This window comes from Phymastichus coffea, unplaced genomic scaffold (assembly GCF_024137745.1).
Source record: "Phymastichus coffea isolate CEN01 unplaced genomic scaffold, Cenicafe_Pcof_1.1 PCOF00009, whole genome shotgun sequence".
Taxonomy (NCBI): domain Eukaryota; kingdom Metazoa; phylum Arthropoda; class Insecta; order Hymenoptera; family Eulophidae; genus Phymastichus; species Phymastichus coffea.
In genome coordinates, this window is record NW_026706820.1 from 7,612,748 (window position 1) to 7,637,148 (window position 24,401).

General features: G+C 40.7%; 1 protein-coding gene across 10 annotated transcripts in view; it reads left to right on the forward strand.

Moving 5' to 3' along the window:
- Positions 1-450: 450 nt before the first annotated feature.
- The window catches only part of LOC131671445 (SET and MYND domain-containing protein 4-like), a 352,834-nt gene continuing 328,883 nt past the window's right edge, over positions 451-24,401 (forward strand). For 4 of the 10 annotated variants that reach the window (XM_058947910.1, XM_058947855.1, XM_058947920.1 and 1 more), the window contains exons 1-4: positions 598-840; positions 1,092-1,213; positions 1,374-1,611; positions 1,685-1,868. In XM_058947910.1, the coding sequence (XP_058803893.1) occupies positions 826-840; positions 1,092-1,213; positions 1,374-1,611; positions 1,685-1,868 (559 nt within the window). In that variant the 5' untranslated portion in view covers positions 598-825. The other 6 variants (XM_058947901.1, XM_058947882.1, XM_058947891.1 and 3 more) reach the window with 6 other exon arrangements.

The following is a 24,401-nucleotide window of genomic DNA, read 5'->3' on the forward strand; positions in this document are numbered from 1 at the left end:
AAAGCGAAACTATACCGCGCCTTCCCCAGCCTTCCCCTTCTACCTTATTCACGTAAAGTTTCTTATTTATTTTTTATCCCAACATTTTCCACTCATCGATGCCGGGTTAAACATAGTTTCTGATGTAAAATTTCACGCTCTTTCGATTAGTGCATGTTATTTTGTCGTACGTTCAGCCGTTCGCGAGATACAGGCGAAAACAAGTTTCAAACGTGATTTTCTCATAGAACCCCTGGACCTAGAACTCTGCAAATTTCAGAATCGTCTTTTTCGACCTCAATTTACCATATACCAAAAATGCATCCACTTCCGTGACAAAAACATTTCAGGTCTATTTTTACTGGACTATGAATCCTTTTTCCGAATTCGTTCCAATAAGTGAATGGTGGCGCTATCTGATAGATTTTCTTGAACTAACTAAGCTTATACACATACACGGATCTGGTTTTCTATATGTCTATATTCGTTTTCTCTAACTATAAGAGAATTATTGTTAATTTATAATAGTTTTATAATAGATTATAATAGATGATTCCTTATGTTGATTAAAAAATGTATACATATATATGTATATATAGCTCAAACGAGTAAATTACAGCTTTTGAATTAATTTTATCTGGGATTCCGCAATCAAGATTTTATTCATTTTCTAAAAGAAAAAAAAACAAGAAAATCTAAAATAAAATTATGTAGAATTGGAATTAAAAAATTTTACAAATTAATATCCTTTTTGCATAGTTGCGTAGTACACGGAGTCGTGTTACTTGCGTACGATCCATATGGTAGCATTAATAATTAAACACAATCTTTTATATTAACTATTTGATGTACAATCGGCTGGTATGAATAGTTTTATAACAGTTCACGATTTTGCATGATTGAATATTACCTGTGAGATGTTCTAATATTGATTATAAGGTATTCAAGTTCTTATTTGAAAGTCAAATTTGACAATATCTTACCATTGGAAAAATCATTCTTTGAAATAAAAAAAATATATTGAAACTCATAATAGCTAAAGAAAATCTATAGACATTTTGTGAGACTTGCAAGTTTATTTTTATTAATATTTTCATGCATGATTATTCAAGATGGCAAGTTGGCAATACCTTCTACAATCAATTCTTCAAGAGCATAAAAATTTTGTTTTAAAAAACAAAGACAGGAATGAATTTGAATTAATGAAATTTTTTGTTGACAATGATGGCATAAGGTACGTAAAAAGTTATGAATATTATATATCATTCACAATAAGCTGATAATAATTTAGAATCATTTTTCTACATATTTATTTTATTGGAAGTCTAGTGAATGGTTATATTTTGAAATAAATTATTTTATCAGTGTATTTTATTAATTTATTTTCATTTCAGAAAACAAATAAATTTGTGGTTTTATAATGTACAACATAGTGGTATTTCATATGAAAAGAATATGCAAAAAAGTGAACAATTTAGAAAACTAGGTAATAGAGAATTTAAAAATAAAACATATTTAGACAGCATAAAATATTATACATTGAGCTTACAATATGCTTCATGGGAAAGTCAAGAGTTTGCATTAGCCTTAGCTAACAGATCTGCTGCCCTATTTCATCTAGAAAAATACCAGGTTACTAAATATCATTAATATACGTAAGTAGAATTTCTCTTAAGATAAGTTATTTTTATTTGCATTTTTAAAGGCTTGTACTGAAGATATAAAATTAGCTATGGAATATAACTACCCACAGAATATGTTATATAAATTATATTTGCGTGCAGCTCGTTGTTATTTAAAGCTACAGAAGAAAAATCTTGTGGAAGAATTTTTATGTAAGCTAAATGAGTGTCTTGAAACTGATTATATTATTTCCAGCAATAAAAGAGGTAATGTATTCAAACCAGTTTTATACAAATAGATCTACATATATTTCCACTTATATTAATATGCAAATATGAATGTAATTCCTAATGGTTATAAATATTAATGTAATAAAAGGTTTCATTTTAATTATTGCAAATATTTAAATGATATCAATATGTAAGTTCATCAATGACACAATTTTATATTAATAAGTTAGTGAAGAGTTAATATAATCTTATATCAAAATAATATAATCTAATAATTCATTACCTCCAGTTTATTAGTTATAAAGGAATTTTTCCTCTGCAAACAATACAAAATTTTATTATACTTAAATAAGTATTGTAAATAACTATATTTACATATGATGAATGAAATAATTGAGTGTGCTTTTATAAATTTGGCTGCACATCATAAATTGTTCAATATTATTTTTCTAAAAATTGATACAACACTTTTTGTTACTATGTTTCAGTAACAGTGTAAAAAATATAAATGTGTTTAAATACATATTTAACATCATTATTGAAGAGATCAAGTTTCTATCCATGACATCATGGATAAAATCAGCATTTTACATCTTTACCAATTTTTTGTGAAAGCGAAAAAAACATAGTGTATAATTATAATTGAACTTCACCATTCCGAACTCACAACGGATTGCAGTTTAATTAAATTTGTTCAAGTTTCAAAGCTAAGAAATAAAAATTTCACTTTTACAGATAAATGAAAATAAAATCTCATTTGCCAAGTTATCTTTCTAAAACTATTTTATTATATTTGTATCTAATGATTTTTCATTCTGTATGTTATGAAAAATATTATAGTTTATTGAATAATATTGAATAACAAGTTGTTATCTATTAAAAAATAGTGAATTATATTCAAGTTAATTGCATTAAATGTTATTGATTTCTATATGCTATGGAAAATATTAAAATATGTTAAAATCATTGGATAAAAAGTGATTGAATGATATGTATTCTTTAAAATTATATTTGAAATAGTTGAAGATTATTAAAATCAATGATATATTTTCGCATTAAATAGAATTGTTATTGAAATTTATTGGAAATGATTCAAATTCAGTTCTCATGTTTATTGAAATGGTTTAGATTTATTGAAATTCAATAAATTTGAATAATTTCCAATATTACATTTTTAGCAGGGATGTTACCGAAACGTTTTTAGATTGCTAGTTAGAATATATTCATTTTGCGAGGCAAGCTTTGCGCAATATTTCTACAAAATTTTTATAACGAGTTTTTAAAACATTGATCTAATCTTGCTACAATCTTTTTTCCAATGTTAGAAAAGTCCTTTTCTTACAGAGACTAATATTTACGCAATATTTTAGCAGTTAGGTTTAAAATGTTGACTCAATGTCGTGTCAACGTTGCAGAAACAAATGAATTATAGAACAGTAGTAAAACTTTTCATGAGCAAAATTGATTTGTTTTAGAAGAATGACAATGATATTAAGTTAATATGTTTGGTTGTAAATATGTTGCAGAAATGTTGCATCTATGTTGGTCTCTAGTAAAAAATGTCGCGCCTCCCTTTCACCCGCGTAAAAATATAAATTATTGGCAGTGTATTGTGAAAGTATTTGGCAAAAGTATTGTGGATATATTGGGGATATATTGGCAATTGCTAACACTTGCCTTGGATATGATTAGCAATATTTTGCCAAGAACTGCAAAATTAACGTGATATTTTATTGCTTTTGTAATCCATTCATATACAGGGTGTCCTAAAAGTTCTAAAAAAATCGGATAGTTTTTGTGCGCCACTGCTATGCCCTGCGATGTAAGGGCCCTATTTCAGTAGAGGAAGCCGACGCTGATTCCCACGAGAGCGAATGTATGTCATTGACGGGTGGAGAAAGGGAAGATAGGCATAGAACAAACAATAATTCGGCAATTACGATATTACAAAAGGTGACCTCTTTATTGCGCCACTGTACAATAAAAGGAAATTATATCGTTTCGAAGTAGATGAGAGTATTTGCTTAATCCACGAAATTACGATAACACAGCGAAAGATAGGAGCTCAACAAGCGAAGTCGTGATAACAAGTGAAATGTGGGAGCGAGTTCGCTCAACACAACCGGCACGGATAACACGTAAGATTACGATATTGTACTGGACGAGAGCTGGTGCGAGAGAGAAATTATTAAGTCTCGGAGAGCGACCCACTAAGTGACTGGATTCGCCGGCGAAATCGTAGTCCTGTTGTTGGGGTACCGCCGGGATGATAACGAGGGGCCTGCTGAGCGCAGACATCCGCCCACGACTCGATGGCCGAAGAATGACTGCTAAATAGTTAGGCCGCTGAGTAGCCAAGCTTTCACCATTGGTAGGACTTCCTGACTCCTCAGCGTTGGCGAGACTCCCGTCCACATGGAGAAGCGGTACGCAACTTGCTGTTTGGGTCTTTGCTTTCTCTCTCGAACTTCCGTGGTCAACAGCTTTTTCCTTCGTGCTCGTTCTTTCGCATTCACTTGGGTTTTGTTTTCCTCCCCTCAAACCGTGGTACGTGACGCGCTCTTCGCACTTTCTCTCGCACTTCTTCTTGGTGGCCGCCGGTCGGCCTCCTCTCTCTCCAGACTCTGCAAAGACACAAACGTGTGAACACTATGTCACTATTGCCACGCTCGATCGCCGCATTCGTGTGAGAGTACCGTACACAGGGCCAACGAATATTGCTATCAGTCCTGTGTGTGTGTGTATGTGTACGTGTCTGTTCCGGACAAGTAACTGTTTCGGGAATAGACATTCATTATTGCTCGTTATAGTTCGAAGACGTCGGGTTTTCCCAGCACATGCCGAAAATGAGTGCAACGCGTTTACGGGGAGTTTTTGCGCGGTCGATGGAGCGCGCGCGGGTTGTAAAGACAATCCAACTAAAGAGAAATGCGGAGCAGAAAATGATGGTGCAGACAGAGAGCATGTGTGCCACAAGTTTCGGATCGACGACGATGTCACGGCGAGATAGCGCGGTTACAGTTTAAAATTTAGATTTACGGTCGCGTTTGATAAAAAATCCGAGAAAACAGATGTTTTGCTATCCGTGCGCCGCCGCAGGGTACTAAACGGTCAGCGAGCGCCAGGATCGAGCGCCTACAGGTCGGCAGGTGAGGCTCGAACCGTCGAGGTTCACGCGCCGCACCCAAATAGGTGCTGCGGATGTAAACCCTGATACGTCCCACGTGAATACTATATGTTCACGAAAAATGTGTTGTATCGACAGCGAAAATATAAACAGCGAGAAGCGAAACCACTTCATCGCGCGAGATCCCGAGTTTCCTTTCGTTTACCTTGGGCCTTTGCAGCTCCACAAAACAACGCCGGCCGCTGAGAAGTTTCCCACTCTTTCATCAACTTTCGTATGCCCACGTCATGCAGTGGCTAATGCCCTGCCTCGTTGTCGAAGACGGAACGCCACTATCACCGCTCTCGACGTATGCCACCACGCGCCGTGAGCGCTTATCAACAAGCGAGCTCACGGCCGTGTTTGGGTATTGGGCTGATAACACATCGGTTTTCGCGTCCGGTACCCGCAAAGCTCAGGAGTCCGTTGCTCCCACTACTCGAATCTGCGGAACGGGGGGCCAAATCGGGCCTCACCGAGGCCGACCGGCAGCGTCGCACGAGGAGCAGGGTGGTAGGCCGCGCGCACAATTGGCCAAACAGCTGAAGAAAATTACGCCCTCACCTATTTGGGCCATATAGAAGGGGCCAGGGCGAGCGAGGTTCGCAGGAAAATCCGGCGGAAAGCAGGATACGCCCCGGTCAGGAGGACGGTACAGCGGAGCCGTTCTTCACAATTATAAGCGTAGATTAGTAATTCCTTCGCGGCTTAGCCTGTAATTAGCTTTGCGTTCGTCTCAACTTACATTAGTGTTAAGTGTTTCTTTGTACTTCGGAACTTAACCGAGTTTGTTTTCGTAATTGATTTGTTCGACCATTTAATAATAACATTTATACATTAAAGTATACCTTCACTCTGTCGATCGACTATCATTTCACTCTTCCTTAACCCAACCCGAACAAATGTTTTTTTTTTTTCTTTTTTCTGCGTACCGCAGAATGTGTCATAAAGTAACGATACCCTGTAACGGGATGCGTAAGGCTCTATCAGTCGGTAACGAACAGACATTACCCCCCGCAAGAGCAGGAGCCGCCGGACGGCTCCACTACCAAGTTATCTGTCTTAGCGTTGACACTTTCGAAACCTAATCCAGTGATTCGCTCCCGCGCTCGCGCAACAAGTGCTTCCCAGTCTACGATGAAGTTCTTCACCGACTCGTTACCCGGTCGATCTCTGCCAGCAGCAGCCCAATCCACCCCTTCGTCGCCGGATTATCGCGGTAGACGAGCACCGGCACCGAGCGTCCAGAAGTTGCGACTAGCGCATACGCGATTGTGGCTCTGCCGAGCGCCGTGAGTACCTCCCTTTTTGTACACCGTCGTCCGTCGTGTCCGCACCCTCGCCGAGGCACACGACGGGACTTGCGCCGAGAATGAGGAGTGAGTGTGTGCGCGCGTGAGATCGTTTGTAAGAGTAATCGAAGCTCTCCTCGTTCGTTTGTCCGCGCTAGCGTTTGCGGCTCGACCTCGGGATTTCCCCTTTGTTCTTCTTAGTGACAATATATGAGAAATTCGACCCGAGTTCCCTCGCGTTATTCTTTCGATTCCCGCTCCCTGAATGACATCTAGCGTGCAGCAGAGCGGATATAAAGTCGGAATCGGTAAATATTCCGACGTTATAACGGCCTCTGTCTCTCGAGATATAACAAAACAAGCCCATTATAACTGGCGCCCACGCGGTAGAATAATCGTGAAATTTCAGTTAAATCTCAGGTCGAGTCATCGCGTTTCAAACAGAGCCGCGAAACGTAAACAAGCGCGAAAGTAGGAGAAAATATAAAACATCTCTCCGGCAAAGCACGAACAGCGACGAGAGCGCCCGAGCACAATCGAGAGCGAAACAGAAGCTCAAGGTACGCGTGAAAAGACGCGACAGCGGCACGCACTTTCAGAAGTGCGCGTAAAGCTACAGTCTATAGTGAAGACTCGCAAGTACTCTTATAAGCTGAACGGTGCTTCTGCATTAGTGGTGACGCAGTGTGAGCATCAAAATTAAATAGTGAGTGCGGTATGCAAGTATAAATGACTCTTTTTTTTGTTTTTCCATATGAAAAATTATTTTCATAAAGTTTGCGATAAGAGTCTATAATCAGGTGTTACTAATTGTTAATGCTAAAAAGTCATTACTGTTTCAAACTCAATGTACTCGAAAATTTGTAAGGTCGAGCAACATTTACTAATACTAACATGGGATAATAACAAACAGTAACGACAAACGAAATATTGACAATTGAGTGTATATAAATCAAAAGAACGCAATTTCGTTCAACTGGTAATAAAATTACAATAAAGAATAAATTGTCGATATTTAGTTTTTTTAGGCATTAACTATATTGATACTTTAATTATAATTATTACCATATAATTATTATTTTCGCCCAACGTCACTCGAAAATTTTCAATAAACGTACTAACAATAAACCGTTGACTAACGTTCAGCAAATGATTACAAATAACAATAGTTAATTATTATTTATAACTAATTATACAAATTTTCACAACAAATAAATAAATTAATTAATTAATTCATCCCATTTTATTGCAACATTTTGTTCCTTTTATATTAAATATTCGTAAAATCAGTGCAATTTATAGCAACAATTTAAAAAAAAAAAAAAGACATAGATAAATAGACTCTTATACGCAAAAGGCTTGAACGTCTCTAACGAATCTCACGGTTAGTAATAAGAAACTGAGAGTCGTTCAACCCTGAAAAAGTAAAATAATAAAAAGCATTATGGATAGAATAATCAACACAACCGAAGTTTGGTTACTGAATTGGGACGAGAAAACCCTCAACGAGCGACTCCAACAGCTGGAACTGCGAAGCGACAGGAGACGACTATGCAAAATAGACAGGTTTCATCAGTGGATGTTAGGTAATTATACAGCATCCGTCTTCGTTGACGACGCAAACACGACAGAAGCGATGTCCAGGAGAGTCACTCTCCGACAAACGTTCCTCGAAGAACAAGAAAAAGAAAGCTCAACTGAAGCTTCACTTGATGGAACACTAACCCTGATAAAACAGTTGTTAGAAGACGAATCAATAGAGGAAAACTTGAACAAAACAACAGCACCAAGAGTCGAGCAAAATGAAACACCCAACTCACCAGGCTTACAACAGATCACCAAAAATATGCAACAAGAAGTACATAACAGCACGGAAAACAACGAGGCGGACGAGAATATCGTTATACTGCACGACGAAAACAACCGCCCGTTCCAAATCTCAAGAACATTCGGAGCCTTGATCAATACAATCAGTAGAAAGATTGACGAGCTCCAGAATAGCTACAACGGTAGCAATAGGGAAATAATCGAGCTACGGAACAATGTCGTGCAGCTGCAACGGCATACTGAAGAAAGACGCCAAGTGGAATTCTAAACGTTCATGACGGACGATACGCACAGACCCTTAGGAAGTTCGCCACATCCAAGCATGTCTGGTCCACACAATCTACCAGGGTGGACACACCAAGAGGGAGGAGCGCGTCGAGCTCCAACTAATACGAATGCAACGTTCACCAACGACGGATGCTGTAACACAGAATTCTCAACCAGATCGACAGCTCGCACGCATGATCCAGGACAAACAGTGAGAAAATGGAATCTGAAGTTTTCTGGGGACAGAAGCTAAAGTCTAGAAGTTTTTTTTTATCAGGATAAACAAATGCAGAACCTCGTCAACAATTTTGGACATGGAGGTACTGGGAACACTCTTCGAAGTATTTACAGGAGAGGCACTCATATGGTATCGTAACCACCAGCACACTTGGTACACTTACAGCGACTTCCTAGAGTCATCCCGGCGTTAGTTCGGGCCTGGCAGAAGATTCCAACAGAGACTGCTAACGGAAGGGCACAGTCGCTTTCAAGGCAAGGTGGAATTAGTACGTACGTACATAACTAACCTGTCGGGCATAATGAACAGAATGCAGCCAACGCCACCGTTAACGACTCAGTTGGATCTTCTACATAACAACATGTTACCGGAGATCCAAAAGCACGTTAGAAGATCGGACGTTAGAACAATAGAAGACCTGCTCGAATTGGCAACAGAGGCAGAAGAATCACTGGCAGCGGCGGAACTATATCGACAGGCACCAGAACCCTCCAAAGCCCTGCTACCGGAGCTAGCATACAAAGCTCCCAAAGAGGACTGCGAAGCCAAAGTAACAGCGATAGGACAGGGATGGCTGCCAAAGCCACAGCACGAGTTACTTCAGGAGCTGATCAAGTTATGGCAAGCTAACCTGGACAACTTCAAAAATCATGTGAGGAAGGAACTCAAAAACATGTGCGCTGACAACAGAACCGCCGCCAATGACCAAAAGGCTACAAAAAACAAAAAGCCCGATAAAGAAACAGGTGGTAAAAAATCACCACCATCAAGAAGGCGCTTCAACGGGCCCCTCAAATGTGACAATTACGGAAATCTGGGCTACAGCAAATATTCATGCCCAGATTGCAGGGAGTCAAAAAACGAAAAGAAGAGCGACTAGACAGGACCCCTAGCGCTCTCACTCCGACCGAGGTCCCAGATAATCAGCCAACCAAGGAGAAGCCAACGGCTACAAAGACTCTCCCATCAAATATTTTCTCTTCTGAAGCTGATACAGTCACACAGGAAAAAAGCATCCTCGAAGACAAAATAATTAAAGCTATCAGCGACTCAGAAAAAAACAGAAAATGGGAAAAAAAACTTAGCCGGCCATACAATCCCGAGGATCATACTCGATGGTGGCTCCCCGTAAAAATAGGCGATTTCAAAATTAGGGCGTTGTACGATACCGGAGCCTCCAGCACAGCCATGGGCAGCATGGAGTAATTGTCCACGGTCCAAGTGGCAGACGGCAGCCAGGGTACATTGCTAGGATACGTCTGCTTACCCGGTACAGTAGCTGGCGTTACCTAACAAATCCGGGTAGGAATAGTACCAGACATAAACGAACACTGCTTACTCGGCGTTAACTTTATCAGAGCCTTTCGCTCATGCATAGACCCAGATTCGGACCAATTGAGATTTAAAAACTCAGACAAAAAAGTCGACCTAGAAATCTCAACCTTAGAAGCGAATACAGCATCACTAGCAGCCATCGGTACAGCAGATATCACCAATGAACAAAGGAAGGAACTGCAGGAGCTGCTAGTGCGCATTCTAGGAGAAGCAGACGTAGAACTGGGCTGCGTGAAAGGTTTCGAACACGTCATTGACGTGGGCGATGCAAAGCCTATAAGGCAGAGAGGATACCAAGTATTCAAGAAAATTGAGGAGATCATTCAACAAATAGTGATGGATATACAGTCAAAAGGGATAGTAGAACCATCCAAAAGCGGATGGGCTAGCCCAATCGTATTGATCAAGCGAGCAAAAGGAAAGTACCGCCTCTGTATAGATTTCCGCAAAGTCAACGCCGTCACCAAAAAGGATGCCTACCCCATCCCGTTTATGGACCACATACTAAAGAAGCTAAGTCAACCCAATTTCATCTCCACGATTGACCTAAGCTCAACATACCACCAGGTCCCACTGTCTCTGGAATCACGTCCCATAACAGCATTCCCCGTACCAGGAATGGGCCTTTTCCAATACAATAGGATGCCATTCGGACTGTGCAATGCGGGAGCAACCTTCCAGAGAATAATAGACAGTATAATAGGATTCGAACTCGTACCTAACGTCTTTCGATACCTAGATGACGTTATAATAGTCACCGAGAATTACGAGGACCACAAAAAATACCTCGAAATAGTCCTTCGAAAATTAAAAAACGCCAACCTCACAGTGAACCGCGAAAAATGCGAGTTCTGCAAATCGGAGGTCAGATACCTAGGGCTGTTGGTGAATAGGGACGGGATCAGGCCGGATCCTGAGAAAGTTGCACCAGTCGTCAACTATCCGGCCCCGAAAACCCTTCACCAATTAGAACAGTTCATAGGTATGACCTCCTGGTACCGTAGGTTCATAAAAGACTATGCGGCAATAGCAGTACCACTCACGGCACTAAAAAAGAAAGGTAGAAAATTCGAATGAACCGAATCCCAACAAACCGCGTTCGGCAGACTGAAAGCAATAATGATTTCAGCCCCAGTCTTATAACGCCCGAGACCTGGCGGTACGTTTGTCATCCACACAGATGCATGCGATACAAGGCTAGGAGCAGTACTGCTTCAGGAAGTCGACAACCAGCTATTCTTCATGGAATACGCGAGTCGAAAGTTAAACCCAGCCGAACGCAATTACAGCGTGACGGAGCGGGAATGCCTCGGAGTCGTATGGGCGACTAAAAAATTCCGTCCATACATAGAAGGATACCACTTCAAAATCATGACAGACCACGGCAGTTTGCAATGGCTCAAGTCAATGTAGGGTCCGACTAATAGGCTCGCTAGGTGGATAATATACCTACAAGAATTGGACTACGAAATAGTCATCATCAAAGGTATCAACAATAACCTAGCGGACCCACTTTCAAGAATGTTCGAGGAAGAAAAACTCCAGTTAGCATCAGTAACTTGGTCTCAGGCCACTAAAGATGAATGGTACAGACAGCAATACCAAAAAATCTCGGAATACCCAGAAGACAATCCGCGATGGAAAATCGTCGGAAAAATCCTGTGTATACTCCGAAATAAAGGAACTCACACGGACGAAAGAGTGATTTCGTTCCAAGACGAATGGAAACTAGTAGTCCCAAAGGAATACAAAAAAGCGATACTCCGAGAATGTCACGACGACGCCACCGCAGGCCACCTCGGAAGGGAAAAGACCTTCGAAAGAGTGGCAAGACTATACTGTAATAAAACTTGATCCTTGTTACCAATTCTTTTGCGGGGTAAGTGAGGCGCTTTCGCTCATGACAATTGAGAGGGGAGAATGAGGGGAGGTTGATAATAAATTATATACAGACACGAATCAAATCTCACTTATAACCTATTATTATTAATAATCATTCACACTAAACAAACGCGCGCGCATAACATAATCTCAATTACCGACTAACAAACTAAAAATCGAACAATGAACTACTTAAGATAATCACAAATGAACATTTCGCATCTCACTAATAACAAATCGCATACTTAACCTATTACAAACTTCCTTAAAACTACGCGGGTTAATACCGAGTAGATTGCCCGGCACGTGGGCGCCTGGACAATTCGCCGGTCGCAACTTACGTCACTACAAATTAATCTTAACGCGTACCTTCAGATAGCCGGCACGTGAGTGCCAGGCTATCTCTTTCACCGCGTACCGGTCGTCGCATCAACAGAGAGAGAGAGTATAGAGAGAAAGAAGAAAAGGAAGACTTGACCTTTTTTTCTTTATTCCTTGCAACGTCGAGAATCCTGGGCGATGTGCTGCCGCAGGACGTACCGGGCGTCGCTGGTCAGATCGTCACTACCCGCTGTCGCTGACCAGGTCTCCGTCGGTGGCGTTGACTCTCTTTTGGCAGGCGGGCTGGCTGCTGTTGCTGGCAAAGCCGTTGCCGGTAGGGTTGATCGTCCTTCCTTCCGGCTGTCCCAAACTGCTCTCCCTGCTGCGCTCGGACTTCCGCACTCTCGCAAGACTAAGCGTAGGCTCCCTCACTCTCGTAAGGCTCGGCTGCGACTCTCTCACGCACTAATTCTTGCGCGCATCTTGCAGTCGCTCTGCGGCGCTCGCTCCTCTCCCTACCTTGACCTATTAGTTAGGCGGCACGCGACGCGTCGCTTATCGGTCACGCGTTGCGCGCCTGCCAATCTCTGCATAGGCCTAATGCTCTCTTTCTCTCTCTCTCTTTCTCTCACTCTCTCTCTCCGCGCTCTTCAACTTTTCTTGCGCTCAGCTGCGCTGGCTCGTCCTTAGCGCTGAAACAAAAGACCAAGTGTTAGGCGCATACTTAAATGCGCCCAACGTTGGCCACCACGCTTAGCCGAGTGGGGGAGGGAGAAACGCGGACGAGAGACGGGCAAACGGCCTGCTCTCGTCACAATACTACTGGCCAAACTTCTATGCCGAGGTACGAAAATACGTACAAGGGTGTAGTATATGCCAGCAGTGTAAACCGGAGCAAAGGCTCCTCCTTGGGCTTCTCGGCCATAGAATGGCAGAAAAACTTTGGCAAGTAGTGGCACGTGACATCATGGGATCATTACCTAAAACCAAAAAAGGATACAACTACATCCTAGTATTCCAAGACGCGTTATCACGCTGGGTAGAGATAATACCCGTAGGAAAAGCTAACGCCGCAACAATCATCGAAGAGTTACATAAATTAATAAACCGTTTTGGAACACCAGATGTTGTTCACTCCGACAATGGATCAGAATTCGAAAACACAGAAGTGGATGATTTTCTAATATCTAAAGGAATCATCCACTCAACAACACCGGTTCACCACCCGCAAGCAAACCCAGTTGAAAGAGTAAACCGCACACTTAAAGCGATGATCAGGTCTTACATCGTCGACTCTCATTCAAAATGGGATCGAAACTTACCAGAGCTATCATTCGCTCTCAATATGGCGGTATCGAGCGCGACTGGAAAAAGTGCCGCCCAATTAATTTACGGCCGCATTTTAGATCCACCCAACACAGTCCGTAGGCAACAAGACCGTCTAGCCCAAGACGAGCTACAGCGATCACTCGCAGACCGCTCGTACGAGCACATGCAGGAGCTAACACAAACGCTCCAAGAAGCAGCACAAAAGTCAAACGAGGAAAAAGAGAGACAAGAAAAGTACTACAGCGCAAGAAGACGCGACTCACCGCTGAAAGAAGGCGACGTAGTATGGCTCATAAATAGAGTACAATCCTCAGCTGGAAAAGCCATATCGGCCAAACTAGCCCCATCGTACCGCGGCCCCTACTTAATTATTCAAGTACGTGGAATGAACATGTACAAACTACAGGACGCTGAAGGAAAGATAGAAGACTTAATTCCGGCCAAAGATCTGAAAAAGTTCAACGAAATCTACGATTTTGGAGAAGAAGATCTCCAACCAAAATACAAAGAAATCGAAGACCAGAACCAGGATGCTGAATAGCCACAACCACCGAGGGACGATCAGGCGAAACGCGACCCGCCGAATGAAACAGCGACTCAGGAAGAACAAACAATAAGCGAACACGTAGCGACTCCCGAAGAGCCCGGTATGAATGAAACCGCGATCCCGGTATCCGCAAAACGGAAAAGGGGCCGGCCCCGTAAAGTACAATACTTCGTCAGGCGCCCCATTCAAACACAAGCACGTAAAGCGAAAAGCAAACGGCCAGACGAACCCACTGACCCAAAAACCGCGAGCGATGATGCACCATACAGGCGCATCACAACATCCAAATCCTATATTGTGACCTAACCTGAGAGTTCTTTCCGTAGATGCAACAAAAAGATACGAGGAAGGCCAGGCTAATGTTTGAGGAGCTTTGCAAGAAGCTCATAAATTGCCAGATCAGCGAGGAGGTAAACGCCTTGCTGACCATGTCGATGACGGCATGGGACGAGGCCGACAAAAAGGCGGAAAAGGAGAAAATGGAGCGAACTCGAAGCTCCATCGTCATCGAGGAAATCTCCGACGACGAGGGAGCAACCGGCCCATCGACAGCGAGTTCGCTCGCAGTCGCAGCTGGAGCCGAAGAGCTCCCAGTTCTCGCTACAGGCGAGCCCATCGCCACCCCGGCTCACCCACCAGGGAAGAAGAACCAGGCGACGCAATGGGAGGAGACTGCCACCATCCAAAATGAGATCATCCCACCACCGGACATCTCACACCTCAGCGCGGATCTCCAACAACACATAAAGGAGATGGACGCCAAGTTACGCCGCCTGGAGGAGATGTACAGGCAGACAAAAGCCCTGGAGCGCTCGGCGCTCCGTCTATTCCGCCAGCTAACGGCGAACGCTGACGCCACGAAGGCCCTCGGCGCGTGGGACGATATCGTGTTCCACACGGAGAATGAGATCTCGGCCATCGACGCCTACTACGAGGAAGTCGACCGCGAGATCGAGCGCCAGCGAAAAGAAAAGCAGCGCAAGAGAGAAGAAGAACACCGGCGTAGAGAAGAGGAGCGCCGACGGGAGATCGAAGCGCTCCAAGCAGAGAGAGCGCAGGCTGAGGAAATGGCCAGGCAGGCCAAGGAACGGGCAGAACAGCTGGTCAGATAGGAGCAGCAGCTCCAAGCCAAGCTCCAAGATCAGGCAGGAGCGGAAGAAGCTCCACTGAACCAGCAGCGACCGCGCACGCCGAGGACGACGTAACGTAGCTGCATCATCTGCGGCGAGCCGCAAGTAGCAACCGGCAGAATGTGCCCGAATCGAAGCAACCACTACAAATGCCCTAGGCGCCGCTTCTGCTGAGCGCCGAAAATAAATAATAAAGCGCTATTTTCTTCCACTGCCAACAATCTACATGCGTTTTCTTTCGGCCTCCCGGTTAGTTATCGAGTCGCTTGTAAGTAAGCGACGTCTAGGGGGGATGTAACGGGATGCGTAAGGCCCTATCAGTCGGTAACGAACCGACATTACCCCCCGAAAGAGCAGGAGCCGCCGGTCGGCTACCAAGTTATCTGTCTTAGCGTCGGCACTTAGCGCTCGCGCAACAAATGCTTCCCAGTCTACGACGAAGTTCTTCGCCGACCCGTTACCCGGTCGATCTCTGCCAGCAGCAGCCCAATCCACCCCCTCGTCGCCGGATCATCGCGGTAGACGAGCACCGGCACCGAGCGTCCAGAAGTTGCGACTAGCGCATACGGGATTGCGGCTCGGCCGAGCGCCGTGAGTACCCCCCTTTTTGTGCACCGTCGTCCGCCGTGTCCGCACCCTCGCCGAGGCACACGACGGGACTTGCGCCGAGAATGAGGAGTGAGTGTGTGCGCGCGTGAGATCGTTTGTAAGAGTAATCGAAGCTCTCCTCGTTCGTTTGTCCACGCTAGCTTTTGCGGCTTGACCTTGGGAATTCCCCTTTATTCTTCTTAGTGACAATATATAGGAAATTCTACCCGATTTCCCTCGCGTTATTCTTTCGACTCCCGCTCCCTGAATAACATCTAGCCGTGCAGCAGAGCGGATGTAAAGTCGGAATCGGTAAGTGTTTCCACGTTATAACGGCCTCCGTCTCTCGAGATATAACAAAATAAGCCCGTTATAACCCCCAATAAATATTACAGGTAAAACCTTTTTTAAAAAACAGTAAAAGCATCACTTAAGTAACTTATTATGAGGAGTCCAGTGGTGACCTTAGATTTGACCTTGAACTTATATCCTTTATAGTCATTATAAGATCAACTTTGTTTTTTAAGTGGGAATCCTATTTTTTACAACGGCAATCAAAAGTGCAAGAAATTTTACGTTCACAAATGTACTCAGGTTATACGTCAAGGTGACCTCGAACTTTCAGCTGAAGATTATTTAAGTTTTACGTATGGACCGGCTCTGATCTGTACTTTTTGGCTTCAGGGTATTAAAAAGATTAAAGGGGTTCTTGTAGTAACGGTATCCAGATGTGACATTGATTTAACCTTGAGTTAGATCTCGAAAGTCCTTCCAAGGTCAAAAGTCAAAATTTTTAAATGAAAACGGCTATTTTCAATAAAAAAAATCAATAGAGTAGGAATTTTTCTCAAACCTGCTATGAATTAACTCTAATCTGTGTGAAGTTTGAACCTTCAAGGATATTATAAGGTCAATTTTTTTTAATGTTACCTAGAAGCAACGACGTGGACGTAGTAAGATCTGTTCTCTTTGGGGTGTTTAATTAGCGCAAGTTCCCTTGCCTCTCACGATCAGGGTACTTGATTTATATTATATTATATACGTGAGTTGATCAGTGATAAGTGCTAATTCGCGTGAAGCGAATTTGCTCTGTAAAATATTGGCCTTTTGTTAATAGCCGAGCGGCCTTGGACTCGGGCAGTTGCTAAGAATTACGGGCAGCTTGGCCCGTCTGCATTTTGTAGAATATTTAATTGTAAGGGTACCGCACGACATTGTGATCCTAACACTTCGACTTTATTATTCACTATTACCTAAACAATGATCATCGAAATTACTAATCGCGAGAGGGAATTCAAGTATTGGCTTGGTGAACGGAGAAACACGTAGATATATCTAAATTTGTCGTTTTATTACTCGGCATAAATACATAAAAAAAATCGAAATTTTATTGATTTAATAATCTAAAGAAAATAAATACGTGGTCCGAATTAATTAATGATCACCAAGTTCATGTGCACGAACATGTGGATATAACTCATGCTTATGGCTATATGCAATAGAATTAGTGGAAGACAGTGAAAGAAAGACATATAATTTCGCCTAATAATATCTATCACAAAGAGAAATTATATGAGTACTCACTTATATTACTTAAAGTTTTAGTGGTATATTATATGTATCAGTCCAATGTATATTATTTCAAGAAGTCCAATGAATCCAACAAGTCCAATAAATCCAATAATTTAAATCAAATCCAAAAGGTCCAGTAAATTCACTAAATTCAACGATTCCAATAAAATCAATTCTGTATTTATGCACAACGTAATTCTTTCTAACTATAACAATCCTATAAATTCGATACTGTATATACGAATATGTGTATATATATATTTTCAAAGTGACAACTTAAAGACAAAATCAGAGTCAGAGAAAAATAACTGCACTTTTGACTGGCTGCTCTGGTCCTCGCTATTACTCCGCACACTTTGTTTCCTACTCTATCTCCTTCACACTTTTTCTCTTTGATTCAGGAATTTTTAGTCGCTGCTTTAGTCCTCAGTAAACACGCTGACTGCAGCATGTTGTAGTGCGCTCGGTCTTTTGCACTTATTCTAGTCGAGGTGCGCACACATGTGTTTCTGGTCATAGCATACACGGTGCGACGCAAGTGAAGCTCTCGCAAGCAACCTCTTTCTGTCCTCTCTCTCTCTCTTTCTCTCACTCTACATTTAGGCATATATAAAAAAAGAAAATGATCTGTTACATAACAATCAGCTTTTTAATTATAATAATTAACATATTGCATAAATCTCTAAGTTATGAACTCGCATCTCACTAATTGTAAAGGGCCTAGCCGGATAAGATGGTCAAATTCCCTCTCAATGGTTTCGGCAGCGGAATAGTGGCTTTTTGTAGAGCTTGCTAAAAGACTCTATTGGCCAAAATTTTAGACCTTCAGATATCTAGGAGAGTCGTGTATGCTCAAAAACGTCAAAAATCGTTTCTTTCTCGAAGATAGCTAGTGAAACCGAATGGACGGCAAAAAATTTGTCTTAAAAAAACTTATTTTTTTCAACATTTTTAGCACGAAAATTCAGATTTTTAGTACGGTTTAAAATTTTTTAAAATCATTTTTTCAATATGTATGCAGAGATTATTGCAAAAAATAAACCAAAAAGTAAAAGAGTACCTAGACTAGTTATTAAAAATAACAACAATATTGATAACTTCAATCTTGAAAATATAATTGCTCATTATCTGATCAAAGACAAAACAATACAAACTAAAAAAGTATTTTCTAAAAACATAGTTACTGTAATTATTAACTGTATGAATGAAGAAAATTTTAACAAATTAGAAGATATTTTAACTAAAAAACTCTCCAAATCATGCAAAGTAGAAAAAGACCAAATCAAAAAACCAACATTCAAAGTCACAGGTATAAGTAAATCAATTACAACTAATAAGAATGATGTTGAAATAGATATAAACCAAAGAAATTTTGCTAATTATGAGGAGAAATGTAAAGTTTTATATATTTACACAAATAAAAGAACAAAAACCAGTACAGCAATACTTGAAGTACCAGCCAATCTATATAAACACATAAGAGAAAACAAAAATAGAATTTTCATAGGCTACCAGAATTGCAGGGTTTTTGACATCATTAACACAATACCATGTCGTAAATGCTCCAGATTTGGACATAGTGCAAATAAATACAGAAACGATGCCACGTCTGTGAAATGCGCTGGCAAACACTCAGCAGACAAGTGCAGTTATGACACACCCAAGTGCCCGAATTGCACTTTTTACAACATCAAATTTAAAAGCAATTATGATGTTACTCACTGTGCAAATGACAGCCAGAACTGTGAGATTCTTAAAAACAAAATTAAAAAATATATAGAAATGACATTACCCAAATGCAACCTGATTATCAAAGATTTTTTGGTAAAGTAGAGCTCAATAATTTACAACGCGAGGTAATGAATATGCTATTCAGAATTAACAGCAGTGCAACAATCGCTTCTTTATTTACACCAACAGGTAACAATAAAATAATCAAAACGAAATAATGGAGTCCGACAATGTAATTATCATGAATGAAATAAATGTCAACAGCACAGTCACTCTAAATAAATTGTTAAAAACAGAAAATGATGTAATACTTTGTGTAAATATACGTAGTTTAAATGTTAATTACAATAAACTATCAGCTTTCATTAATAACTTAGAAAAAAACCCGAATATTATAGTATGCATAGAATCATGGAATCTTAATTATCATCAGCTTTTCAATGTAAATGATTATGTTGTACACTATAATAATAGTTAGTTTATTTATTTACAACTTATATGTTACATTTGGTTTACATTTCTTATATTACTATTTGTGTCTCGTATCCAGTTTATATAGTTGATTATGTATGTGTTGTGTGTGTGTGTGTGTGAGTGCGCGCGTGCGTGTGTGTGTGAGTGTTGTGTAAATATGTGCATTTGTAGGTGTGTCTGCAACTCTTGTGTCCCTGTCTTCTGTGCCTGCCTGTTCCTCTTTTCTTCTCATTTTTCTTCTAATTAATCTTCTCTTCCTCTTTCTATCTTCAAGATCTGCCTTTTCCGCTCTTCTGTTTTTTTTCTCTTTCTTGCATATATTCTTTTCAGCTTTTCCTTCATTACTTTCTTTTGCCTTTTCACCTAGGCTTTTCCTTTGCTTTTGCTCTCCTTCTTGCTAATCATTTCATCTATCTTTCTCCTTATTTAACACCTTTTTCTTGTTTCCTATTGCTCCCTCTGCCTTTCCTTTCCTCAACCTCACTTATTTTTCCTTAGTATCTTATGATTTGTCTTCTAGTTTACCTTTTTCTTTCTCTTTTTCGATTCTTCTTCTTTTCCATTTTGCTCCATCCTCCAATACCTGCTTCCTCTCGCTTGTGTAGTTGCTGTTACTTGTGTCTTGTGTGTGTGTGTGCATGTGTATGTTTATGTTTGCGCGTATGTTCTGTTTTATGTGTATGTGTGTGTGTGTAGATGTGTCTGCGAGTCTTGCTTCTCTGTCTTCTGTTTCCGTCTCTCCTTAGGATCTTGCAGCTTCGTCTTCTTGCTTTTCTTTTTCTTTCTTCTCTTCGTTTCTTCTTCTTTTCGATTTTATCTCCATCATTCACGCTATCTTTTCTTTGCTTCCTATTATTATTTTTTCCCATTCTTCTGCTTTTTTCACATTTTTCTACCATGTGCTTCCAATTTGCTTCCTCTTTCATACACATTCTGCATCTCTTATTTTCTTCTTTTTCCCAATACCTGATTCCTCTCGTTTCATTACCTAACCTAAACCTTTCCCTTATTTGCAGGCCTTTTATTCTTCCATCTCCTTGAATTTCCCTTAACCTATACCTTTTCATTTCTTCTTTCAGCTCTTTCCACTCATTTATGTATCTTGATTTTTCTAGTTTTTCTTCTAGTTCTTTTTCATCTTTTTTCTTTAGCTCATCTCTTATTTCTTCCCAAAACTCTTTCCTCATTTCATCTCCCTCTTCCCTCTCTCTGTATACTTTACTTTTTTCCAGCCTTTCCTCTCTCTCCTCCTTCTTACCCTTTTTATCTTTTTCATTTCTTTCCCTTTTCTTTAATTCTCTCCATGCTTCTTTTTTTTATTGAGCCATCTCTTTCTTCTCTTATTTTGTTTTCATACTTCATTGCTCTTTCTAATGCTGTTTCTTTCATTTCTTGTCTTCCTGTTTCCCATCGTATTAGGTAACTTGGCGTGTTTCTATCTAATCCTAATACCCACTTTATATATTTTAGTTGTAGTCTCTCTATTTCCTCATATCTCTTCCATCCCCAGATTTCTGCTTCATACATAATCACGCTTTTCGCCAGAGCATCCAACAGGTTCATCCTTAGCTCCCAGTTTTCTCTAAATAGCTTTTCTCCTAGCCCCATAGCTTTCCGAGTCCCATATTTATTATCCCTTCTACCTTCTTTATCTGCTTTTTATTTCCGCTATTTCTGCTTATTACATATCCCAAGTAGTTGTACTCTTTCACCATCTCTATCTTCTCACCTTCCCAGTCGAATTCTTCTTCCTTCCCCTTCCTCCTCCTCTCCTGTATTTCATCATCTTTGATTTTCCTACATTTAACTCTAATCCCTTTCTTCCAGGTATCTTTTTAATTTTTTCAGCATTGCTTTCATTCCACTTTCACTCTTTGCCATCATCACTATATCATCTGCGTATCCTAATGTCCATATTTTCTTCCTTCCTATCACTACCCCTCCTTCCTGCACCTGCTTGATCTTCACTTCCAGGTCGGCGAAGGCAAGATTAAATAGCGTGGTGCTCAAAGGGCACCCTTGCCTTACGCCTTTATAAGTCTCAAACTCCCCAATTATTTCTCCTCCAACTTTTACCTTACTCCCTATTTTCTTGTATATTTCTTCTATTCTTTTCCTAATTTTTCTATTTATCCCTTTCTCTTTCATTGTTTCCCATATTTTCTTCCTCTTTATTTTATCAAAAGCGGCCTTCATTTCTGCAAAGAATACGAACAGTTTTCCTCCTTTTTCCCTTATTTCCTTCCCTATTATTGTTTTTAATATATATATTGCGTCCATTGTTCCATCTGCGTATCACTTAGCGTTTCTTTAGCTTCTAGTTCTCTTTCCAGCTTTTTCCTCAGTATTTCCGCATATATTTTATATCCCGTATCCATCTGCATTATTCCTCTATAGTTTCCTAATTCTTCTTTCCTCCCTTTCTTATATATTGGTACTATTATTCCCTTCCTCCATTCTTCCGGATATCCTTCTCCGTTCCATATTCCGTTTAAGCATTTTGTCATATCTTTTATCAAGCCTTCCGTGCCTTCCACCCACGCTTCATTTGCTATACCATCTTCTCCTGTCGCCTTTTTCTTTTACATTTTTCTTATTACCTCTTTTACTTCTCTTTCTTTGATTTCTTCACCTTCCTTTCCTTCTCTGTCTTCGGTTTCTTCCCCTTTGCTTTATTTCCTTTTCTTTCTCTCCCAATTGTTCCTTGAAGTGCTTTATCCATTCTTCTTTTCCTATATTTTCATCTAATCCAATTCTTTTCTTCCTATTGCCATTCACTTTATCCCAGAATTTTCTTCTCGTCTTATCTTTTCTTATTTCTTCTGCCACTCTTTTCCCCTCATCTTCTTTGCTTTTCTTATTTCGTCTCTATATTCTCTCTTTGCTTCTAGGTATTTGCCTCTGTCTCCTTCCCCTTTTCTTACCTTATTTAACTCTGCCATCACCCTATCCCTTTTTGCCTTACATTCTTTTCTCCAACAGCTTTTTTTTGATCCTTTTTTTTCCTTATCTTCTTTTTTACAACTGCGTTCTTCACTCCATTTTTTATATCTTTCCTTTTTTCTGTTCCCTCTATTGCGACTATCCATCTCTGATACTCCCTTATACCTTCTTCGCTCCAGTCGTCTATCATTCTTCCTCTTCTTTTCTTTCTTCCGCTATTTTGTCTCCCAATTCCACCTCTATTGGTAAGTGGTCCGACTTTACCCTCTCCTTTATTTGAACCCTTTTTATCGCCTCATCACCTTCCTCGTTACTTACTACATAGTCTATCGTTGACATTCCTCTCGCTCCTATATATGTTATTTCTCCCTCTTCATCTCCTTCTTTTCTCCCATTCGTTATCACTAAGCCCCTTTCTCCTAGCCATTTTATCATTTCTTCTTCCTCTGCGTTTAATACTTTGGCCTTGGCTTTGGCTTAATCCTTGGCCTTTATTTCCTCTAGTTTTTCTTCTGTCTCCCATTTTCTTCCTTCGTTTCCTGTTCTTGCGTTGAAGTCTCCTCCAATAATTATCGTTTTTTCTCTGTTCTCCTCTATCTCTCCGCTTAGGTATTCATAGTTTTCCTTCTTCTCATGTTGCATATACACCGATGCTATCATGTATTCCCTCCCTCCGATTTTTATTTCTCCTACTATTACCTCACTTGTCCTTTCTTTCTTCCATACAACTTTACTCATCCCTTCCCTCTCTCTTACCGCCATTATTCCTCCCCCTATTTCTCTCCCCCTGCTTCCTTCCCTTCTTGAGTCCCGCCACTCTATGCTATACCCTTACAGTTGTTTCTCCACACCAGTTCTTGCCCCTTGTCTTTTCACCCGGGTTTTCATTAGCCCTATTATGTCGAATTCCCTAACATATTTCCAGTCGTCTTCCTCCATGCTCATTACCCCCGTCACGTTCAAGAATAATATTTTTACTGCCTTTCTCCCCTCTCTCTCCCTTCTCTCCTCTCTCTCTCTTTTATCTCTATTGTTTTCGAAACCCTTTCACCCCCTTTCCTACCATTTTTCCCTCTCTCTCGCTCCACCACCATTCTTCTTCCTCTGACTTTACCCCGTCATGCCACATCTTTACCTCTTTACCTTTACTTGATATGATCTATGTATATCTTTTTCCGTGCCAGATTCTTTTTCTTCTTCATAATTCCTTCTTTTTGTTCCCATGAAGCGCATCTAATTTGCCACATGTTTTTCTTCTTTCTCTCCGATCATCCCTCTCCGCTGTTCCTCCTATTCTTCTCAGATTCACTATCTCTCCTTTCATTTCTAGTACCTCCCTTAACCAGACCTCTGCCTCTCCCTTCTTTTCCCATCTTAACTCACCCTCTAAGTCTGTCACTATTATATTGTTTAACCTACTTTCTCTATCCATTTTTTCTCTCATATGCTCTAATTCTTCCTTATTGCCTACTTCTGTTCCTCTTTACTTCTTGTTATCTCCTTCTATGCTTTCTTTTAGTTTCACGCACTCCTCTTCCAACTGGTCCATCCTCTCTCCCCATTTTTCCTGCAGTTTCTTGTCTCTACGTTCTGCTTTTTCTCTTTCTTCTTTCGTCTCTTTAATTCTTTCTTCTCTCTCTCTCTCTCTTGTTCTTTCCTAACTTTTCCTATTTCCTTCTCCCATCTTTCTTCTCTTCTTTTCGCCTCTGCCTCCATTCTTTCCATTTTTGCCATTATTTCTTTAAACATTTCTGTCCATTCTTTCCTTTCCTCCTCCCATACCTCTCTTAATTCCCTTATATCTGTCCGTATCTTTTCCATTATATCTTCTGCACCACTAATTTTTCCCACTTCTCTTATCGTGTTGTCCAATCCTTCTCCCCCCTCCCCTTCCATCTCGCTCCCCTCGCTGTCACTCTTGCATCTTT